Source organism: Gopherus flavomarginatus, chromosome 1, assembly GCF_025201925.1.
Source record: "Gopherus flavomarginatus isolate rGopFla2 chromosome 1, rGopFla2.mat.asm, whole genome shotgun sequence".
Lineage (NCBI taxonomy): Eukaryota > Metazoa > Chordata > Testudines > Testudinidae > Gopherus > Gopherus flavomarginatus.
The window spans coordinates 47,114,739-47,134,244 of record NC_066617.1 but is presented as its reverse complement, the minus strand read 5'-3'; the positions used below and the strand labels follow the sequence as shown (position 1 = coordinate 47,134,244).

Below are 19,506 nucleotides of genomic sequence, written 5' to 3'. Positions count from 1 at the left end.
CCTCCCCTGAGCACGCCGCCCTGCTCTGCTTCTCTCCCTCCCAGGCTTGCAGCACCAATCAGCTGTTTGGCACCGCAAGCCTGGGAGGTGGGAGAAGTGGAGCAGCTACTGCGTGCTCGAGGAGGAGGCGGAGCAGAGGGGAGCTGGGGTGAGGAGCTGCCTCACTGCTCCCTGGGCAGGATGGGGAGCTGCTGGGGGGAGGGTGCCTCAGGGCAGAGAGGGGGGAGCTGCCGCAGGGCTTGGGGAGGGGGCGGAGCAGAGGTGAACTGGGGTGGGGAGCTGTCGCACAGCTCCCCGGCCTGGGGGAAACTGCCGTGGGGGGGGAACACCTCAGGGTGGAGGAGGGGTGGGGAGCTGTCACAGGCTGGGGGAGGGAGAGAAGCAGAGGTGAGCTGGGGTGGGGAGCTGCTGCATGGTTCCCCGGCCAGAGTGGGGAGTTGCTGCAGGGGGGCACACCTCAGGGCGGAGGGGGGGATAGGGAGCTGCCATGCGGGGGGGCCTCAGGGTGTGGAGGGGGGGAGGTGGGGAGCTGCCGCAAGGCTCAGGGAGGGGGAGGGTGCAAGGTGGAAGTTTTGCCTAGGGCACGAAACATCCTTACACCGGCCCTGCCCACAGATCCTATCATCCTAGACAGAATTCTTGTAAAAGTCAGTTGATAGAAATGCCATTTATTTAATACTTAAACAACAGGAGTTGGAGAGGGTTGCACTTCAGAGCGCATCACTAGCTAGATTCACTTGGTTCTTATTGCTTCAGTTTTGGCTGTACATGTGTGTTAGTAATGTTAGTGACCAACAACCTGAAGGACTTATTTTTTTAGACTATCAGGGTTGGAAGGGACCTCAGGAGGTCATCTAGTCCAACCCCCTGCTCAGAGCAGGACCAATTGCCAGACAGATTGAAAGTTTCTGTGATGTGTGTAGCCCGAAAAAGATCTCCAAGACAAGTGGACATGTCTGTCATGGTAGATTCGGTTTGTGTGGAAGATCTATATCAGAACCCTTTGGATCACTGGTTTCCAGAGGCAGCAATAAGTATGGAAGGTTTCTGTCTAGGTACTTTGGAAAAGCAGTGCTGGAAGTTTCCCTCAGAAGTGCTTTTTAATGTAATGGTCATTGTTTGAACAGTTTTTTGATGAGTATCAGTGTCCCTAATGAGCAATAGGAACAGTGTCTGGCCATCTTCCAGTTATAGCATTTTTAAAAAACATTTGCCTAAGACCTGAAGCCTGCCTCATTGCTCTATTGTAACTGCGGTCTTTCTTCTCTCTCTCTCTCTCTGACTGCATTGTGTTTAATTGGTGTATTTGCATATTTGTAAGGTTAGTGTGTTATAAATATTCCTGCTAATCCATTGCCTAGGAAAGATTCCATGTGCATTACAGCTGAAGTCCAAGATGGAGGGAGGAGAAGTTTGGCAATACCAGGAGCCAGCTTGCCCCTTCCAATGGGAGCATATCATCATAAGGAAGGTGTAGGCAGGGCCGGTGCAAGGAAGTTTCGCGCCCTAGACGAAACTTCCACCTTGCACCCCCCACCCAGCTAACCCCACCCCCCCATGGCAGCTAACTCAGCCTCTGACCTGGGAAGCCCCCCACAGCAGCTACCCCATCCCACTGTGACAGCTAACCCCTCTGCCTGCCCAACCCCCACGGCAACTAACCCCGCCCAGGCAGACTTCCCCCCCGCCACGGCAGCTAACCCTGCCTGGGTAGCCTGCCCCAGCTCACCTCGGCTCCGCCTCCTCCACTGAGCACACTGGTGCTGCTCTAATTCTCCTCCCCACTCAGGTTTGCGGCGCTGATTGGAAGAGACTTAGAGCTGGGCTGTGTGCTCAGCGGAGGAGGCAGAGTGGAAGTAAGCTGGGGCGAGGAGTTGTTCCCCTGTGCGCCCCCCCGTTACTGTGGGAAGCCCTCCCCGTGCACCCCCCCACTCAGCTCACCTCCACTCCACCTCCTTGCCTGAGAGGACTTTTAGGCACCCCCAACCACTAGGCACCCTAGAGGGCCGCCTAGTTTGCCTAAATGGTTGCATCGGACCTGAGTTACTGAGTGAATTGGTCTTGTCAGATGCATCCCCCTTTCAGGTTTCAGGCCTCAAGCTGTCACCTGATTCCTGGTGGAGTCACACAGTCCTCTTTTTCGGCCCAGGCCCTGAATTGCAGTCATAGGTACTGGAGGTGCTGATTTTCTAATATTCTGGGGGGTGCTCGACCCCTGCTGTGGCCCTGCCCCACCCCGCCCCACCCCTTCCCCCAACACCCTGCCCTATTCTGCCCCTCTCCCAAGTGCACTCCGACCCTTGCTCCTCCCCATTGCCCCCCAGCACTTCCTGCATGCCACTGAACAGCTGATTGGTGGCGCTGGGGGGAGGAGGATGTGCTGATCTGTGGTGCTGTGGGTGAGAGGCACGGGTGGGGGAGGAGCTGATCAGGGGGCTGCATTTTTTTCTGTGGGTGTTCCACTCCTGGAGCATCCACAGAGTCAGCACCTATGCCTGGTACTAACCATGATCAAGCCTCAGCAGGTCTGACTCAAACTCATACCCTGCAGTTCTTTCTGAAAGCCATGACAGTGATAACCAACAACAAAAGGCTTGTCACAAACCTGTCTTTGGCAGTGTGCCCCCTTCTTGCAAAGCATATGAGCATGGATCCAATTGATGCACCCAATGGGGGTGGGGGCAGCCCAGCAGGGCCATTGTTCAGCCCTCTGGCCCAGGCCTTCTGACTTCCCCCCCCAGCCCCCTGAACCCTTCTAGTTTTCTTTTGTGGGCTGCCTCTTTGGCTGCTTGTTCTCTTTTGTAGGCTGCCACTTTGATGTTTTCTTCCTTTTCTTTCAGCTCCACCTCTTTTTGTCTTTTTTCCAGTTGTTGCCTGTGTTCTGCTTCTTTGATTTCTTCTTCCGCCCCCATTTTTGTCTTGGAAGGCATGGTTCCTGTTTTCTTGTGTTGGGGTGCCCTGGTGTTTATTGTCTGAACTGCTGGCTCTGTTGCCTCCTGGGGTCTGCCTAGCAACAGTGCCTTTTTCCCTTTCTTCCTCTAGCTAATCTTTTAAATGTAAAGTAAACCAGAAAAACCACTTTATTTGCATGTGTATTGCTGGATACTTGACTCTCAGTGGGAGTGCTATTGTCTCACAAAAGACCCTTAATAGTTCCTTAATGGTTCCTTGCTTAATGTGCAAGCCAAAACTGCAAGAGAGAGCAGAAAAAAAATTCTCTCTGGTTCCTTTCAAAACCAAACTGTTTCTCTCTGCTTAAAAGCCCTAGCAGAGAAAATATATATATATATATTCCTACTGGCTTCTGGATTCTGTCTATCTATCCACACCGCTATACCACCATGTCATAACATTTTTCCCAGATCTGGACCTTAGCGTCCAAAATATGGGTGTTAGCATGAAAACCTCCAAGCTTAGTTACCAGCTTGGACCTGGTAAAGCTGCCACCAGCCAGGAATCTATACAGTGCCTGGCGCACTGTGGTCTCCCCAAAACCTTTCCTGGGGGACCCCCAGACTCAGATTCCTTGAGTCTCACAACAAAGGGGAATAAACCATTTCCCTTCCCCCTTCTCCCCTCCAGGTGTTCCCTCCCTGGGTTCCTGGACAGATATACAGAAGCAAGCTCCGTGAATCTAAACAGAGGGACTCCACCCTCCCTGTTTCCAGTCCTGGAAAACACAAGTACCGAGATAGCTAATCTCCCTTCCCCCTTACCCAGAGGGTATGCAAAGTCAAGCTTAGTAAATCTAACACAAAGAGATTTTCCCCCTGACTTCTTCCTCCCACCAATTCCCTGGTGAGCTGCAGACTCAATTCCCTGGAGTCCCCACTAAAGAAAAACTCCAACAGGTCTTAAAAAGAAAGCTTTATAAAGGAAAGAAAAATACATAAAAATGGTCTCTCTGTATTAAGGTGACAAATACAGGGTCATTTGCTTAAAAGAAAAAAATGAATAAAGAGCCTCATCCAAAAAAGAATACAATTTAAACATTCCAGCAACTACACACATGTAAATACAAAAGAAAACAATATAAACCTATTGTCTTACTTGGTGGTCCAGAGTCCACTAGTCTCCAGTATAAGTCTCTTAGCCCAGGCAAACCATATTCTCTTTTCTGCAAGGACAGAGCTTCAGCTGACTCCCGCCTCTCTCTGAGAGCCTGTTTCCTTCCCAGGGTTGCCCCCATCTGACTTAACTCCTCCTCCAGTCCTGGCATGATTTGATGGTGAGGTGAGTCAGTTCCACTGTAGCCCAAAGCAGCTCTGTAACGCCTTCCATGCCGGTGTGGGGTTTGTATACCCTGTCACAAGCCTCCTTAAGGCAAAGTGTTTAGAAGGAAAGTATTTCAGAGAAAATTTATTTTAAAGAATAGGACACACTGCATGTGTGTCTGGTTTACCAGGTGTTTAACCATCTTCCACATAGGGACCTTAGGACTAAGTCTATATAGACTTTTCTGCAAAACTCTACTTTTACCTCCCTGCCAGAGCTCAGTGACAGTCTCTAGGCAACCTGTGGTGACTTGTCCCCCTCCCCTTCAGGGATCAAGAAACTTTTAAACTGTTTATAGTTCTCTTGATCTATGTCCTCCCAGCCTGGAACAACAGCTGTGTCACTTTGGCCTAGAGCTTTCAACCCTAGAGTTTTCAAACTTTTTTCTGGCTACCCAGTTGAAGAAAATTGTAGATGCCTGTGACCCAATGGAGCTGTGGATGAGGGGGTTGGGTGTGGGAGGGCCTCAGGGCTAGGGCAGAGGATTGGGGTGCAGGGGTGATAGCTGCGGGGTGGGGCTGGGAATGAAGGATTCGGGGTGTAGGAGGGGGCTCTGGACTGGGACAGGGGGTTAGGGTGTGGGAGGGGACCAGGGCTCTGGGCTGGGAGTGTAGGCTCTGGGGTGAGGCTGGGGATGAGGGGTTTGGGGTGCAGGAAGGTGCTCCAGGTTTGGGGGGAGGGCTCAGCGCTGGGGTTAGGGGTTGGGGTTTGGGGCACAAGCTTCCCAGAGGCAGCCAGCAGCAGGTCCGTCTCCTAAACAGAGGCACCCAAGCTCCCAGCCAATGGTAGTGTGGGAGCAGTGCGTGGAGCTCCATAGCCCCCCCGGCTAGGAACTGGACCTGCTGCTGGCTGCTTCCAGGGCGCAGTGTGGGGTTAGACAGTAGAGACTAGCCTGCCTTAGCCAGGCAGCACTGCTGATGGGACTGTTAATGTCTTGGTCAGCGGTGCTGACCAGAGCCACCACAACTAAGTGCCTTATGCTCTGTGACCCAGTACTGCGTCACGACCCCCAGTTTGAAAATCACTGGCCTAGATCCTGGAAGTATTCCATTGTCTTTCAAGTGTGTGCTTGGGTGTTCTTATCTGGGAGGCCATTGTGTCACCTTCCTAACTAACCCCACTGAATTTAAGCATTATAGGCATATAATAAACCAGGGGTCGGCAACCTTTCAGAAGTGCTGTGCCGAGTCTTCATTTGTTCACTCTGACTGAAGGTTTCACATGCCAGTAATATATTTTAACGTTTTTAGAAGCTCTCTTTCCATAAGTCTATAATATATAATTAAACTATTGTTGTATGTGAAGTAAACATCTTAAAAACCTTATTTAAGAAGCTTAATTTAAAATTAAATTAAAATGCAGAGCCTCCTGGACTGGTGGCCAGGACCCAGGCAGTGTGTGTGCCACTGAAAATCAGCTTGCATGCCGCCTTTGGCACGCATGTCATAAGTTGCCTACCCCTGTAATAAACATTCCACAAATCCCAATAAGTTAGTGGAATAGACATACAGGCAATTCTAATAACCCAGAGTTGTAGGTGAATTAGTGTTCATAAAATGGCTACATCTCAGTATTCATAACATCATTACATATCAGTTCTACGTCAGTCACAGAAATAAGTGCATCATTTAGCCCGAAGAATCTTTATTACTGGTGATAGCGTATGGCAAGGAAATGACCTAAGCTGGCTCTCGAAACAGGATGAATTTGCAAGTAAAGACATTTCTGTTACTTGTAAACAGATCACTTTTGATATGGAAATCATTAGGATGCACTAAACACAGAACCCCATGATGCCATTTTGCACTGTTACTTTGCAAAGTAGAACCAAGAATTAAATTTTTTTTGTTCTATATTTTAGATTCCCCCACCCCTGTGCTAGTGCAGTCTTTGATGCTTTAGAGATTGATTGTTACAATAAATGAACCCTGAACATAATGATCAGTCTTAAAACTGTGTACACCACTTTCATAGATTGGGTATCTTTCTCTTGGTTCTGGGGAATAGCGCTTTTCCCATAACCTGTATATAATGATTGTAATGTGGTACAGCCAGGAGCGGCGCCAGGGTTTCTGACACCCTAGGTGGACTGCCATTTCGCCGCCCCCTGCGGGTCCGGTGGACCTACCGCAGTCATGCCGGCGGATGGTCCGCTGCTGGAAAGGCTCCGGTGGCGCTGCCGCAGTGATGCCAGTGGGCGGTCCGCTGGTCTAAAGGCTCCGGTGGACCTGCCGCAGGCATGATTGCGGTAGGTCCGCCGGAGCCTTTAGACCAGCAGATCACCTGCCGGCATCACTGCGGCAGCTCCACCGGACCCGTGTGCCGTCCCCCCCCGGCAAAATAGCACCCCCCTAAAATTCTGGCACCCTAGAACCATTGCCTAGGTTGCCTAAATGGTAGCGCCGGCCCTGGGTGTAGGATGGCATCAGAGTTGGTATGGGCTGAGGTCTCCAAGCCCAAGGATCAGGGAATTCACCAGAAAGGAACTCCTAGATCTATAGAGGCAGAAGATAGCCTGTCTGTGTCTACCACACTGGGGCCCTCTGTCCCTGGAAGCATTGCTCCTTTGGGAGCCATGTGGCAGACTTCCCATGTATCTGTTTCATAGCAGACATAGAGCAGACTCTGCAGAAGCATAATCCTTCAGTGGTATTTTCAAACAGAGCTCTTCTGGCTGAGCAGGGAATGGTGCTACACAGATTCTAGTCCTCTGCTCCATTCTGACTGAGCAGTGTTTGATACAGGCCTTTTCATTTTTGTTGCCCTCTGCTGAACTCTCTTCAATTTGTCCACATCCCTTCTGTAGTGGGGGGACCAAAACTTGGTGCAATACTCTGGGTGTTGCCTCACCAGTGCCAAATAGACGGGAATAATCACTTCCCTCAATCTGCTGGCAATGCTCATAATAATACAGCCTAATATGCTGTTGACCTTCTTGGCAACGAGGGCACACTGCTGACTCATATCCAGCTTCTCATCCACTGTAATCCCCAGGTCCTTTTCTGCAGAGCAGTCGGTCCCCAGCCTGTAGCAGTGCATGGGATTCTTCCTTCCTAAGTGCAGGACTCTGCACTTGTCCTTGTTGAATCTCATCAGATTTCTTTTGGCCCAATCCTCCAATTTGTCTAGCTCACTCTGGACCCTATCCCTACCCTCCAGCCTATCTACTTCTCCCCCTAGCTTAGTGTCATCTGCGAACTTGCTGAGGGTGCAATTAACCCCATCATCCAGATCATTGATAAAGATGTTGAACAAAACCGGCCTCAGGACTGACCCCTGGGGCACTCCGCTTGATACCAGCTGCCAACTAGACATCGAGCCGTTGATCACTACCCATTGAGCCCGACAATCTATCCAGCTTTCTAGCCACCTAATAGTCCATTCATCCAATCCATACTTTTTTTAACTTGCTTGCAAGAATACTCATTCTCAGATCTAGCACTAGCCGCTGTTCTCCCTCAATCACATCCACAGATGATTCATAGACCTCTGCAGGTATCTAACATGAGGTGGCATCACCCAACATAACACTCATCCAGCACGGGGGATAAAATACAGAAGCTTTACCATTGGTGTAGCAGATGGAAAGTAACAGCTCTATGCTTACTAATGTTGGTCAGTAGGACTTAAATTAAACAGCATAAATAACATTAAAAGAGAAAACAGTTCTCAAAACTACCAGCTAATAACAGTTGGCTTTCTGGTTTAGTATCTAGAGTGGTTCAGACTCCTATATGACCATCTTCCCTTTCAGAGGACGTCAATGATTTAATAATAGGTTACACCAAAACATCTTGGTCAAGTGGATAGGATGCTAGATTCTGAAAACCTGAGTTGTAGATGAAGGAGGGCAGTGGTTAGTGCTAGATCTGGGAGTGAGGGGAATAAATGGGCGATAAGGAGAGGGCAGGATCTGCAGCTGGGACAGTGGAGTCGGGCACTGACTGGGAGGAGGAGGTGCTGACTTGAGGAAAAGACAAAAGCTTTTTAACAGAGAGCAAAAGAGGTTCTGAATGTGTGGAAATGGAAGGAACAGTAGTGCTCCTGAAGACAAGACAGGTTGCCCAAAGTGGAGGGTTGCCTAGTGGAGATAGGGGTGGGCTGTGAGGATGAGGTACATCCCATGCAATATACCTGGAGTGCCCCTGAGTTTCAGGTTAAAGTAGTACTTGGGTGTGTGGGAAAAACTATTAAACTCTGCTTTAAACAAAATACTAAAGGCATCCTCCAGTGTTGCTGCAGGGGAATTACCTTCCATTATGAAAGAGAGCGATCTTATTGTAGGGACATGTTCAGAATGTCCTCTGACAGAAAGCACACAAAAGGGTATTAAATAAATGCTATTTCTTGAGCACTAGGAGTGCGTGTGGTGGTGTCCAGACAGAGGAAGACATAATCTTTACCCAAAACTGCTACCAATCTAGATCAGAAGAGAATGGACACAAACCGAGAGAAGACAGTGGTTCCAAATTAAGTGCCAGATCCTGAGCATGACTCTGGATCTGGCCCCAAAGCTCTCTCTCTATCTGTCCTTAATTGATCCTGTTGGGTTTACAGTGGTATGGAAAATTGTGTCCTTGTACAAAGTGGAGTGAGGAGTGGCTCCCCTGCATTATGTACATGAAATGGAAGGAGTAGGGGATGACTGGCTTAATTACATCCAATGTTACCACATATTGGACAGGAGTAGGGGAGAGACCCAGTGTATAAAGCGAGAACCATACAGTAGATAGAGGGGGAGGGGATGGAGGTGGGAAAAGAGAAAATGGAGAGTCAGAAGGAGTAGAGCAGCCACAAGGGGGAATGTGGGGAGACAGGACTTCTAGTAGTTACTCTAATTATATAGGAAGTACAGAAGAGAAAATATCAAGAGGGAAAGATGGAAGAAAAGAAAACAGAATGGGGGAGAGGAGGAGGAGAGAGTGGAAGGGGTATTATAAGGCAATGTAGCACAGGTCATGCCAGTCTCACTGCTAGACTAATATGTTATAAAAATACTACAAGGACAGGAGGAGGATCTATTACAAGTTTATGTAACATAATTCTTCTAACCTGATCATTTCCTATCTGTTCTTGTTCCTTTATGCATGTGATCCGAATTTATTATCTGAATATTCTAACATCTAGAATGTTCTTAGATTACGGGCTCATTAAGTATATCTAGATGACTATCTTAGTATTATAGACATATTTCAACATGTCTCGTTATCAGTTATGCTCATTCCACTCATAGGGATGTGTGTTCTATAATAAAAACAGAAGAGTACTAGTAATTCAGGGATCTAAAATAGTTTATACTTCTCACAGCTGCAAAGAATTTTACACTTGAGCCAAGTGTAACATAAAGCTACATCCTGTGACAGGGGAAGAGACTGCAGTGAGAGTGACTTACCAGATCTATAAACAACTGGAAGCATCTTGAATGACATTTGTTTATACCAAAACTCTGTCCTTTTTTTTTAGCATAGCCTCTTAATAAAGACTAATGACTCTTCAATTGTCTAGCACTTCCGGTGTGCATTCCAATGTAAACTTACTAAAACTAGACAACTTTTCGTTTTTAAAATAGATTCTTTTTTTCAAATGTCAACTTAAAATTCATGTACTTGATAACTTGATAACCCTGCATTAAAGCCCTCGAAATAGAAATACTTCTCTCAGGGAGAAAATCCAGTTTAATAAAGTAACTTTACTATTATCCTTCTGCAAAACAGCATCTAGGAAGCTCCAAATACAGTCACATTTTTTTCCATGCAGAACATACTATTTTCATGTATCATGTGACTCTCTCAGCATTTGTAGCCCCCCCTCCCCACACATATTGCTGTGCACACACAGCATGTTACTCAAATACCAATAGAATCAGATTGCTAGTGTGACATTCTGACACATCTGGGTAACGGTAGAACAATGAAACTGTCAGCCAGTTTGGGGGGTTCATGAGTGCGGGATACTGAACTTTCGCAGGAGCTGCCTCTAGATTAATGAAACTCACTCCTGCAAGGGATAAGAATGATCATAGAATGAACTGCTTCCAAAACAAAATGCCAAACTCACAACATAAGTCTCAGTCTGCGGAGGTGAGGAGGAAATTTCTCTCTCCCCATTCTTCAGGCACCCTGGCACCTAGATTATTTATTTGAGTTTAGCAGAGGGAGAGTGTTTATCCCTGCATGCTGCTGGCACCAGCCTCTGTGTAGAAGGATGCCAAACATCAGAAAACCTGTGAGGGGTGTTGCCTGTGTTTCACGGATGTTACTATCCTACTGCTCCTCTGCTGGTGCATACAGGACTCTCTGCTGCCCCTCCATATGACTAAGGGCATGGAGCATATAGGAAGCATGGCTACCCTATGTGGAGAGGGGATGAGTCTGGTGATACCTGCCTCAGGTGAGGTTGCTCATCACCCTGTGGTGAATCCCCAGTAGAAATGGCCCTCATGCTTTACTCAGGCCATTTTAGCATAGTTTCTGAGCTTCTCTTCTCCCTTAAAGTAAGTTACTTTACTGGGTCAGCACAGCTGGCATAGAGACAGTGCCACACTCGTGTGTCTGGCTGTTTGCAGAGTAGTGCTGCTGCCTAGTGTCCACTTGCATCCGCTCCCAGCTCAGCATCTTCCTCCCCTCAACCATTTTGAATACTAGTCTTACTTCACTCTCCCACTGCACCAACATGGAAGATTTCAGTCCAACCTCTCCTTTCATCTGAACAACCACATCCCTCATGATAGTTCTCAGCCCTCTCTCTCCCCCGGCTGCTCTCTCTCCTCTTCTATGCTCTTGACATCAGTGGTAGTAAGTAGAGGAGCCTTTCCTGGCTCCTCCCTTCTGCTCTCTTGACTTCACTTCCCCACCCCATAAAAGTTGCATATCATGTTATTAAGCACTGGCCATATTCTTGTACAAAACACAAACAAGGACATAGACCTTGCCTTGTGAAGCTCACGTCTGTGAAAACAAGGTATGGGGCTTTCAAGAGCCTCTTGAATTCTGAGAGATTGTGTAACTGAACCTTAGTGGATCACCACCCATAGACACCTCCCATTGTCCTCCCTCCTCTTATCCCCACAACAGCAGATGAGAACAGAATCCCTTTTACTGGGCTCTCATCTTCAGCTTTTGATAGTGGAAAGGGGAGAAGTTGTAGAAAACTTTGCATTGTGTCTCATGCATTTGGTTCTACTCCTTTGTCCTGGTTCTGCTTGAAGATCCGGGGCCTGAGGATCATTTAGCCCGAAAGATCCAGTGTTTGAGAACTAGACAATTAAGTACCTCAATCCCCACTTTTATATTCTTGAAAATCTCCATTTGGTTTGGTGTCAAAGATGATAGCATGGTTTTGTGAAAAATAACAACAGTGTCTCATGATCCTACCTTGTCTTATCGGTGTTGTCTTTCGTTCTGTTTTCTGTTAGATTCAAGACTCCATTCTTAAGTACTTTGGGAGTCATACAAGAAGAGCAATTTTGTATGTTCCTCCTTCCTGCGGTAAAAAAGAACTTCAGCTATATCAGCGCATCCTAGCACAATATGGATATACAGTGACAGTCCTTGAAGACAGGAAACTGATTGTAGGCCTTGGACATGAGCACCACTACCAAGGTAAGAATGATGAGAAACAAATTATTGCTGAAGTTTTGTCAGTAATCCCATTCATTCAGAATATCCATCATTGAATCTAATTTATAAACCAGTTTGACTAGGGGCTTAAAGTCACAATCTGGCCTTGTCCAGTCACACAGATACTTACTTTTCCACATAGGGATGCTCCTTCTATCAATTGCTTGCTTTTTAACTCCACCCTAGCTCTGTTATTCATCCTATCCCAGGAGGTCAGTTCTGCTGTAGTATCTGAGTGCCTTTTGTTACAACAATCTGTCAGATGTGGTTCTTTCTCTTACCCTCTTCCGAGGAGAACTGTGCGTGCAGTATACCTTTGCTGTTTGGATAGGATTTTTGTATGTTTTTAAATATGCACACTGTTTTGTGTTTGTTAGAGATGGTAAGGTCGAAGAAATGTGCCTTGCACATGGAGTGGATGGTGGTGGGTTTTGTAATGGTCCTTAGTTCCTGTGAGAATTTGTTTCACAATTTGAGACTAGCTCCTGCACAAATGAGCTGTACCTTTATGGTAGAAAGTTTCATTGTGCCTGAGGGGTGGACAGCCACAGTCTTCAGCCTGGACCTTTGGATGGTCTTTTAGGTGTGTGGGGCTCAGGCCATTGAGGGTCTTGAAGATATGGATCAAGATTGGAAGCCAGTGTAGAAACTGGAGAAAATTCACAGAAAGGGATCACCCAGCACTCTGTCAATGGAAGAAAATGACAGTTCTGGTATTTTTATTATGTGGTTTGTTGTTCCTTATTGTAAAGAATAATTATATTCTTGTCATTCATACTTGCAGAAACTTCCTGCAGTTATCAGATACCTCACTGTTGTTTTATTATTTAACTAATCTCAGTTGGATAATGTGAAAATTATTCTGTGGGGCTGCTTAGAACACACTGTATTGAACACAGCAAATTTCCACTATTATTTTATGATATGTTTTATAGGTTAAGTTTTAAAGATTGTTTTTAAGGTAAGGTGTATACATTTTCCCTGATGAGCTGCCTCCTTATTAGAATATGAAGCGTTAGCTGTGTCTCTCAAAAAAAAAATCTGGTTTCTCAGCACTGTCATTTCCCACTCACTACCTGCCATCAATACACATCAGTTCAGTGACAAGACACAGCACATCTGCAGCCCACGCTGATGCCAGATGGATTTAGCTACAAAGTGGTATGCGGTGCAGCCAACATCCCATTCTCTGGGGATCACGTAAAGCACATCTGTGACATCCTTTTTTGGCTTAACTGGCTGATGGTGCATGGTTCACTTAAAACTGCTGTAGAGGTTTGTAACCAGTAAACAAACCGTCTGCAGATTTTCTGTAGATATTTATATTTTTACATCCTGTGCCAATAATCCCTGCACTATTTTTTTTCCAGTAATGGGAACAAAAATAGCAGAAGTGCTTTATACACTTTCCATCACTGTCCTGACGTACCTGCAACTTTCAGCATATGTTAGCTGTATAGAATAAATGGAACAAACAGCAGTTTAATGTAAAGAGTAAGAGCCTTCTAATTCCATTACATAGCAGCATAGACTATTTTAACTGCTTCCAGGGCTGTATATATTCCTAGCTTTAAGGTTATGTTGTTATTTTTTTTTAAAGTAAAAAGCAGAAGAACATGGCTGCATTCCAAACTGATGATCTTAGCCTAGAGCTGAAGAAGTTATAACTGGAATTATTTTCCTCTTGCTGGTAAATTATGTTTTCTAGTGTTTTGCGTGGTGTAGTACTGTACACTGTATTCTGGAGAAGGCTATTTTGAATTATGTTATGTCATAACATTTTCCTAACAAGATTGCAATAATTTATAAAAATGTGTTCCTTGGAGGCGCTATTAAAAAGATATAGACAATAGACAGAGAAATATAGATCACAAATATTGTGGAAAAATCTATAAAAAGAATTCCTCCTCCTTGCCTGTTCTAATTTAGTGCCTTGGTCTGGTGCTTTTATTTTTGTGCAGTTTTAGGTTTTGAAAGTCTGTGGTGTTCATGTAACTTTCATAGTTCAGACTGATTTCTTTAGGGTTTCTGTTTATGCTGGCTGTGAGCCAAAGGGCCTAGCTGTAGTCATATATGGGAAAAAAATCACTACAAAACATTCCTAACTTTTTTGTGCTGATTAATAATTAATGTGAGGCCAATTATACTCCCATGTGAAGTTCAAGTTCAGCTGATAAACTGGAACTCCATAAGGGTCAGAGTCCTTTTCAACACCTGGGTGGCAGTCGCTACTCCTGACTGCTCTGTAGAGAAGGTAGAAAAAATTGTTTCTTTTTGTGGAAAAGTCTGGCTTTTTGTCAAAAACCAAAATGTCTTTGGCAACTGTAAAATATCTGGGTTTTGGATAATTTTGAGGGGGGCGGGAGAGGGGTTAGGGTTTCTGATGAAAAATCCATCATATACTGCTTTCTGCAAAAAACGTTTATTTAGTCAAAAACCCAATTTTCCACTGGGAAAAGTTTTCAACTGGAAAGAAATTTTCAACTAGCCACACTGCTCTGGCTTCACTCTTCTTGCCTCTAACTCCCCATGAAGGGAATGGCCAGTGGATCCATGGAGTCAGGGATCCACTATTCTGCTCCTGCCCATGATGCTTTAAATCTTCTCTCTGCACCAGCCCAGCATGAGCCCCTAAAGGATACACACATTCTGAGTGAGCTCCTGCCTTGCCTCACAGCTGCTCTCACCCCATATGGCAGGGCCCCCAGGGCTGCTGAGGAAGGACAGAATTTGCTTCCAATTTGTTTCCAATGTGATTTTTGAGTTTTGTTCAGTACGTCTGCCACAATGGTCTCGCCTCCCTTGCCTGTCAATCAGGCATATGGTAGTTGTTGTAGTAACCAAGCAAGGTACTAACAAAATTCAACAGGACTTTATTTTTAAAGTAAAAACCTCTTTACCAAGCTGCTGCTGCACCCTTGGTAGCTCTCACTCAGCCTCCTTCCTGTTTCCTGTCCTTTCAGACTCCGAACAGCTAGTGCTCCCAGTTCTAATAATTACAAGCAACATCTAAACACTGCATTCCCTCCTCTCTTAAGAAACTCTCCCAATTAAAATAAACATTGTTGTTCTAACCACAGGAACAAATAGGAAACAAAACACTCTACTGTTGGTATAAATATTACACTGAAAACACTGTAGGTACTACATAACATAGTCTCTAGTCCAGACAGGTGGTCGTCTGGGTCTGACACGCCGTCTCTCAAGCCCTGGTTCCAGTGCAACGTCTTGTTGTGTTGATACTGTGGTGAAGTAGTCCAACATAGACTGGGTGTTGGCATAATCTCCTCCTGGTGCATAGGCAGGTGCAAGATAAGAAGCATTCCATACTTGCACATCAGAAAGTCGATAGGCGTAAGGTCCCTTCTTCTCTATGATTTTAAGAGGAGCTGTGAATTTATGGTCCCCTTTGTGTAAAGTTCCAGGTTCTGTTATTTTAAGGAAGGAACGACACTCAAACTTTGGTTCCTCAGAACCCCACTGCTTGTCCGTGAAAGCCTTATACTTTGCTTGGTTCTGTTCAACTGTTGGGGCCTCAGGTCGTGCCTTTAACAATGCAGCAATGTTCAGTTTAGTATTCATCTGTTTCCCATGCAGTCACTCAGCAGGTGATCTTTGCGTTGTGGCATGTCGTGTAGCCCGGTATCCTTGCAATAAATTAGTAGTGAAGGGTATCCACAATCGCCCTTCCAGTTGAGCCATTTCCAAACTCTCTTTCAAACTTCTGTTAAACCATTCGATTTCCCCATTGGCTTGAGGGTACTATAGGGATGGACCTTCTGTGTAAAATGTTCTGCTCTGCTAGAAAAGTTTCAAGCTCCCGGGAAGTAAACTGACTACCATTATCTGAAACCAGTTCTTTGGGGTTACCTTCCCTGCTAAAAACTGAGGAGAGGAACTTAATTACTATAGCAGAAGAGATTTGCAATGTAAATGCTACTTCAGGCCATTTACTGAAATAGTCTATTAAAGTGATGGCATAACGACAGTCAATTGGAGCAGTATTAACGTGTCAATTGCCATTTTTTCCCATGCAGATACAGGAAGAGGAACAGGCTGTAATGAAGGGATACATGTCACTGCTGTCTTATCATGCATTTGGCAATTGACACAAGATTTTATGAGTGCTTCAGTTTGAGAGTCCATCCCTGGCCACCAATATAGATCCCGTAGTCATCATTTGGTTCTGGCAATTCCTTGATGAGTATTGTGTGCCAGGTGTATGAGTTTTGACTGTAATTCTTCTGGCATAAGTAGCTGGTCTGTACCTCATAGCACAGAGCCATCGAGCAAAGAAAGTTCATCCTGAACTCTAAAATAAGGCAACAAAATTGGGTCAAGGTTTTTAGGGTTACTGTGCCATCTCTTTGTCAGAAATTCCATAGTTTTTGTTGAATTGGACACGCTGAACAAGCAGCTTGAAATTGTTCTTTTGTAACTGCAGTAAGAGTGTTTGTAATAAGCACAACCACTACATCCTCATCCTCTGGTGGGCCATCTGGTGAAGGCAAAGGCAGGCGAGAAAGGCAATCAGCTACCACATTTTGGTTTCCAGGCTTATATTTCAGTTCATAATTGAAAGAGAGCAGTCTTGCAGACTATCTAGCAATACGATATCCTGCTCTTCCCAGTCTTTTTGTGGTGAGCAATATCATCAAAGGGCTGTGGTCTGTGCACAACTTGAACGTGTGGCCCCACAGGGAAGTTCTCCATTTTTCAGTAGCCCAGAACAAGCCAGTGCTTTTCTTTCGACTGTAGAATATTTTCTATCAGCATTACTCAGTGTCCTTGAAGAAAATGCAACAGTCCTCTCTGTGTTGTCCTCATGAAGTTGTGTGAGGACAGCCCCAAGTCCATAATCAGAAGCATCAGTAGTTACAATTGTGGACAATGCAGGACTGAATAGTGCAAGTACTGGACTATGTACAATCAAGTCTTTCACCGTTTTGAAACTAGCACGTGCATCCATTGTCCACACTAAGGTTGAACTTCTCCGCAGTAATTCTCGTAACGGTTCAATGACAGAAGCATAATTGGGAATGAATTTTGCATACCAGGAGGTAGGTAAGACCCAAGAAGAAACATAAGGTTTGCAAATCCGTTGGAGGAGGAGCATTTGAAATTGCCAGGATATGATCTGGATCAGGTTTTAGTCCAGCCTGTGAAATTGTATGCCGCAGAAAGGAGAGTTCAGTTTGTCTAAATTTGCATTTGGACCAATTGAGCTTGAGGCCTGCTTTGCTGATGTGGTTTAGTACAGACTGCAGGTTATTGTCATGCTCCTCAGAAGTATTTCCAAACACGATAATATCATCCAAATAGCACTGAATTCCATGTTGATTCTTCAGAATCAATTACATCATTTTTTGGAAGGCACATGGAGCTGATGCAAGACCGTATGGAACGCATTTAAAATGAAGTAGTCCCTCATGTGTAATAAATGCTGTGAAGTCTCTGCTATCTTCATGCAACATAACCCGGTGGTATGCGCTCTGCAAAACAATTGTAGAAAACATCTTTGCTCCATGGAGTTCTGCAAATACTTCTTCTATGTGAGGAAGAGGATGGCTGTTAATCACAATAGCTTTATTTGGCTCCTTTAAGTCCACACAAAGGCAAATGCCTCCACCCTTCTTCTGTGTCACTACTATAGGTGAAATCCATTCCGAGGAGTTAATCTCTTCAATAACGTCCTTTTGAACAAGTTTTCGAAATTCCTCTGAAACAGCTTCCCTGGCTGAAAATGGTAAGCCCATCATTTCTGTCATACAAGCATCACATTATTCCGCATTTTAACTTTATGCAGAAACCCATAAGCACAGCCGAGTTTCTCCTCAACTTGCTGTTGGGTCCCAGCTGAAACTGATGTGTGTACCGCAAGAGTGCTTTGCTGAGGAAGATCAATTCGTCCGTTATCTACCCTGAGATTTAAAGCAGCCAATAAATCTCTGCCAAGGAAAGGAGTGTCTTTGTGGACAATGTAGAACTCTGCAGTTACACAACAATCACCAAAAGTAACTTTTGCTGGCAGGCAACCATGTACTGAAAAATGTTTTTTTGAATAGCACACCAACTGAAGTTTGGGTTCAGTAAGAGGCACATCTTTAAAGTAACGCAAATAGAGGGAATCAGGTAATATAGATACTGCTGAGTCAGTGTCCAACATTAGCTGAATAGAGTGTGATTTGCATGAGGTTATGGCGGAAACATTTATGGTGAACTTTATTAGTTCTGGAATATGTGCAGTAGTGATTTTTGTCAAGTTAAGCTGTGAGCCAGAGGCAGGCCCTGCTCACAGAAGCTGGCAAGGAAAGGGTTGATGCTGCAAAAAGAGACATACCTAAAAGGTACTGGACACCAGGTATCAAAATATTGATATCAATCGGCTGCGTGCGTGTGTTCCCTCTGTGTGCTGCTCCAGCTCTGCACAGATAGCTGACACAGCAGACCCCGAGAGAACCCCCAATGACCACAGACTGTAGTAAGGTACGAAGGCACATTGGCCAGGTTTATTGTCGAAGAGAAACACAGTCTCCAGCTCCCTGGCAAATGAAGTCAAAGGTGCTGCTAAGATACAGCTAGCCAGTACATATGTGCTCCCTGGCAATGGACTCACCTCAGTCAGTGGTGGCACTTTCCACTGCCCCCTAGGCTGGACAAAGACACTGCCCCAGGAATGCATTCTTATAGACAGGTACAAACAAGTTACACATCACTCCTGATGTACTGAGGTTCAAACCCTCTACGTAGTAAGGTGCCGCCTCTCACTTTGTACATGTTGGTTCGAACAAAACAACTCTATCCATCATATTACCCTTTTGGCCCAGTCATTGGGAAGGGTCAGCCTGTTCCTTGTTATCTGTGTGGAGTGTACAAGTATGTGAATGTTCTGATATCTGGTGTCCAGTACCTTTTAGGTATGTCTCTTTTTGCAGCATCAGCCCTTTCCTTGCCAGCTTCTGTGACTAGGGCCTGTCTCTGGCTCACAGCTTAACTTTGCTTTATGTTAGCAAAGTCTTGACCATTACTTTAGTTCAGGCCTTAGGCCTCATACCAGGCCTCTGATACCAAAGTTTATATCTCAGGGCCTCCTCTTACTACTTTCCCCCACTTTTTGTTTTTTTTATGGGGAGGATGTTTGCCCATCGTCCTGGAAAAGCATAATGCATGGACTAAAGATAACCCAGTGGGCTAAACAGTTATGTGGTTATCTTACTTTACCATCCATTCACTCATGCCCCATCTGTCTCTAGTCTGCACATTCCCACGTATGACTGATAGACAAATTTTATTATTCAATTATTTTTTAATCCCTTATGGTGGGCCTGGGAATGTTAGGTCTGGGACCATGACTGAGGAATGTAGTATTATGACTGAGTCTTAGAGGCACTCCCAAATAATTAATATATATGAATTATATGGATATGGCATATATATTTGTAGTGTGTATGGGCATAGTATGTATATGTACCTATGACACCACTTTATATCCAAGTGTAACCATGGCTGAAGTGCCATTTTTGCCACAGCCTCAACCTGTGTTTGGAACCAGGATCTTGGAGCTGCACGGAAAAAGAGTAAAAGGATTAGAATAAGCAGGAGAGAGTGCTCC

At 45.3% G+C, this 19,506-nt stretch overlaps 1 protein-coding gene across 3 annotated transcripts in view; it reads left to right on the top strand.

Moving 5' to 3' along the window:
• CPED1 (cadherin like and PC-esterase domain containing 1) overlaps positions 1-19,506 on the top strand; it is a 229,261-nt gene that overhangs the window by 9,692 nt on the left and 200,063 nt on the right. For all 3 annotated transcript variants that reach the window (XM_050936099.1, XM_050936100.1, XM_050936101.1), the window contains one exon: positions 11,690-11,876. In XM_050936099.1, coding sequence (XP_050792056.1) covers positions 11,690-11,876 — 187 coding nt within the window. The remainder of the gene's footprint in view (positions 1-11,689; positions 11,877-19,506) is intronic.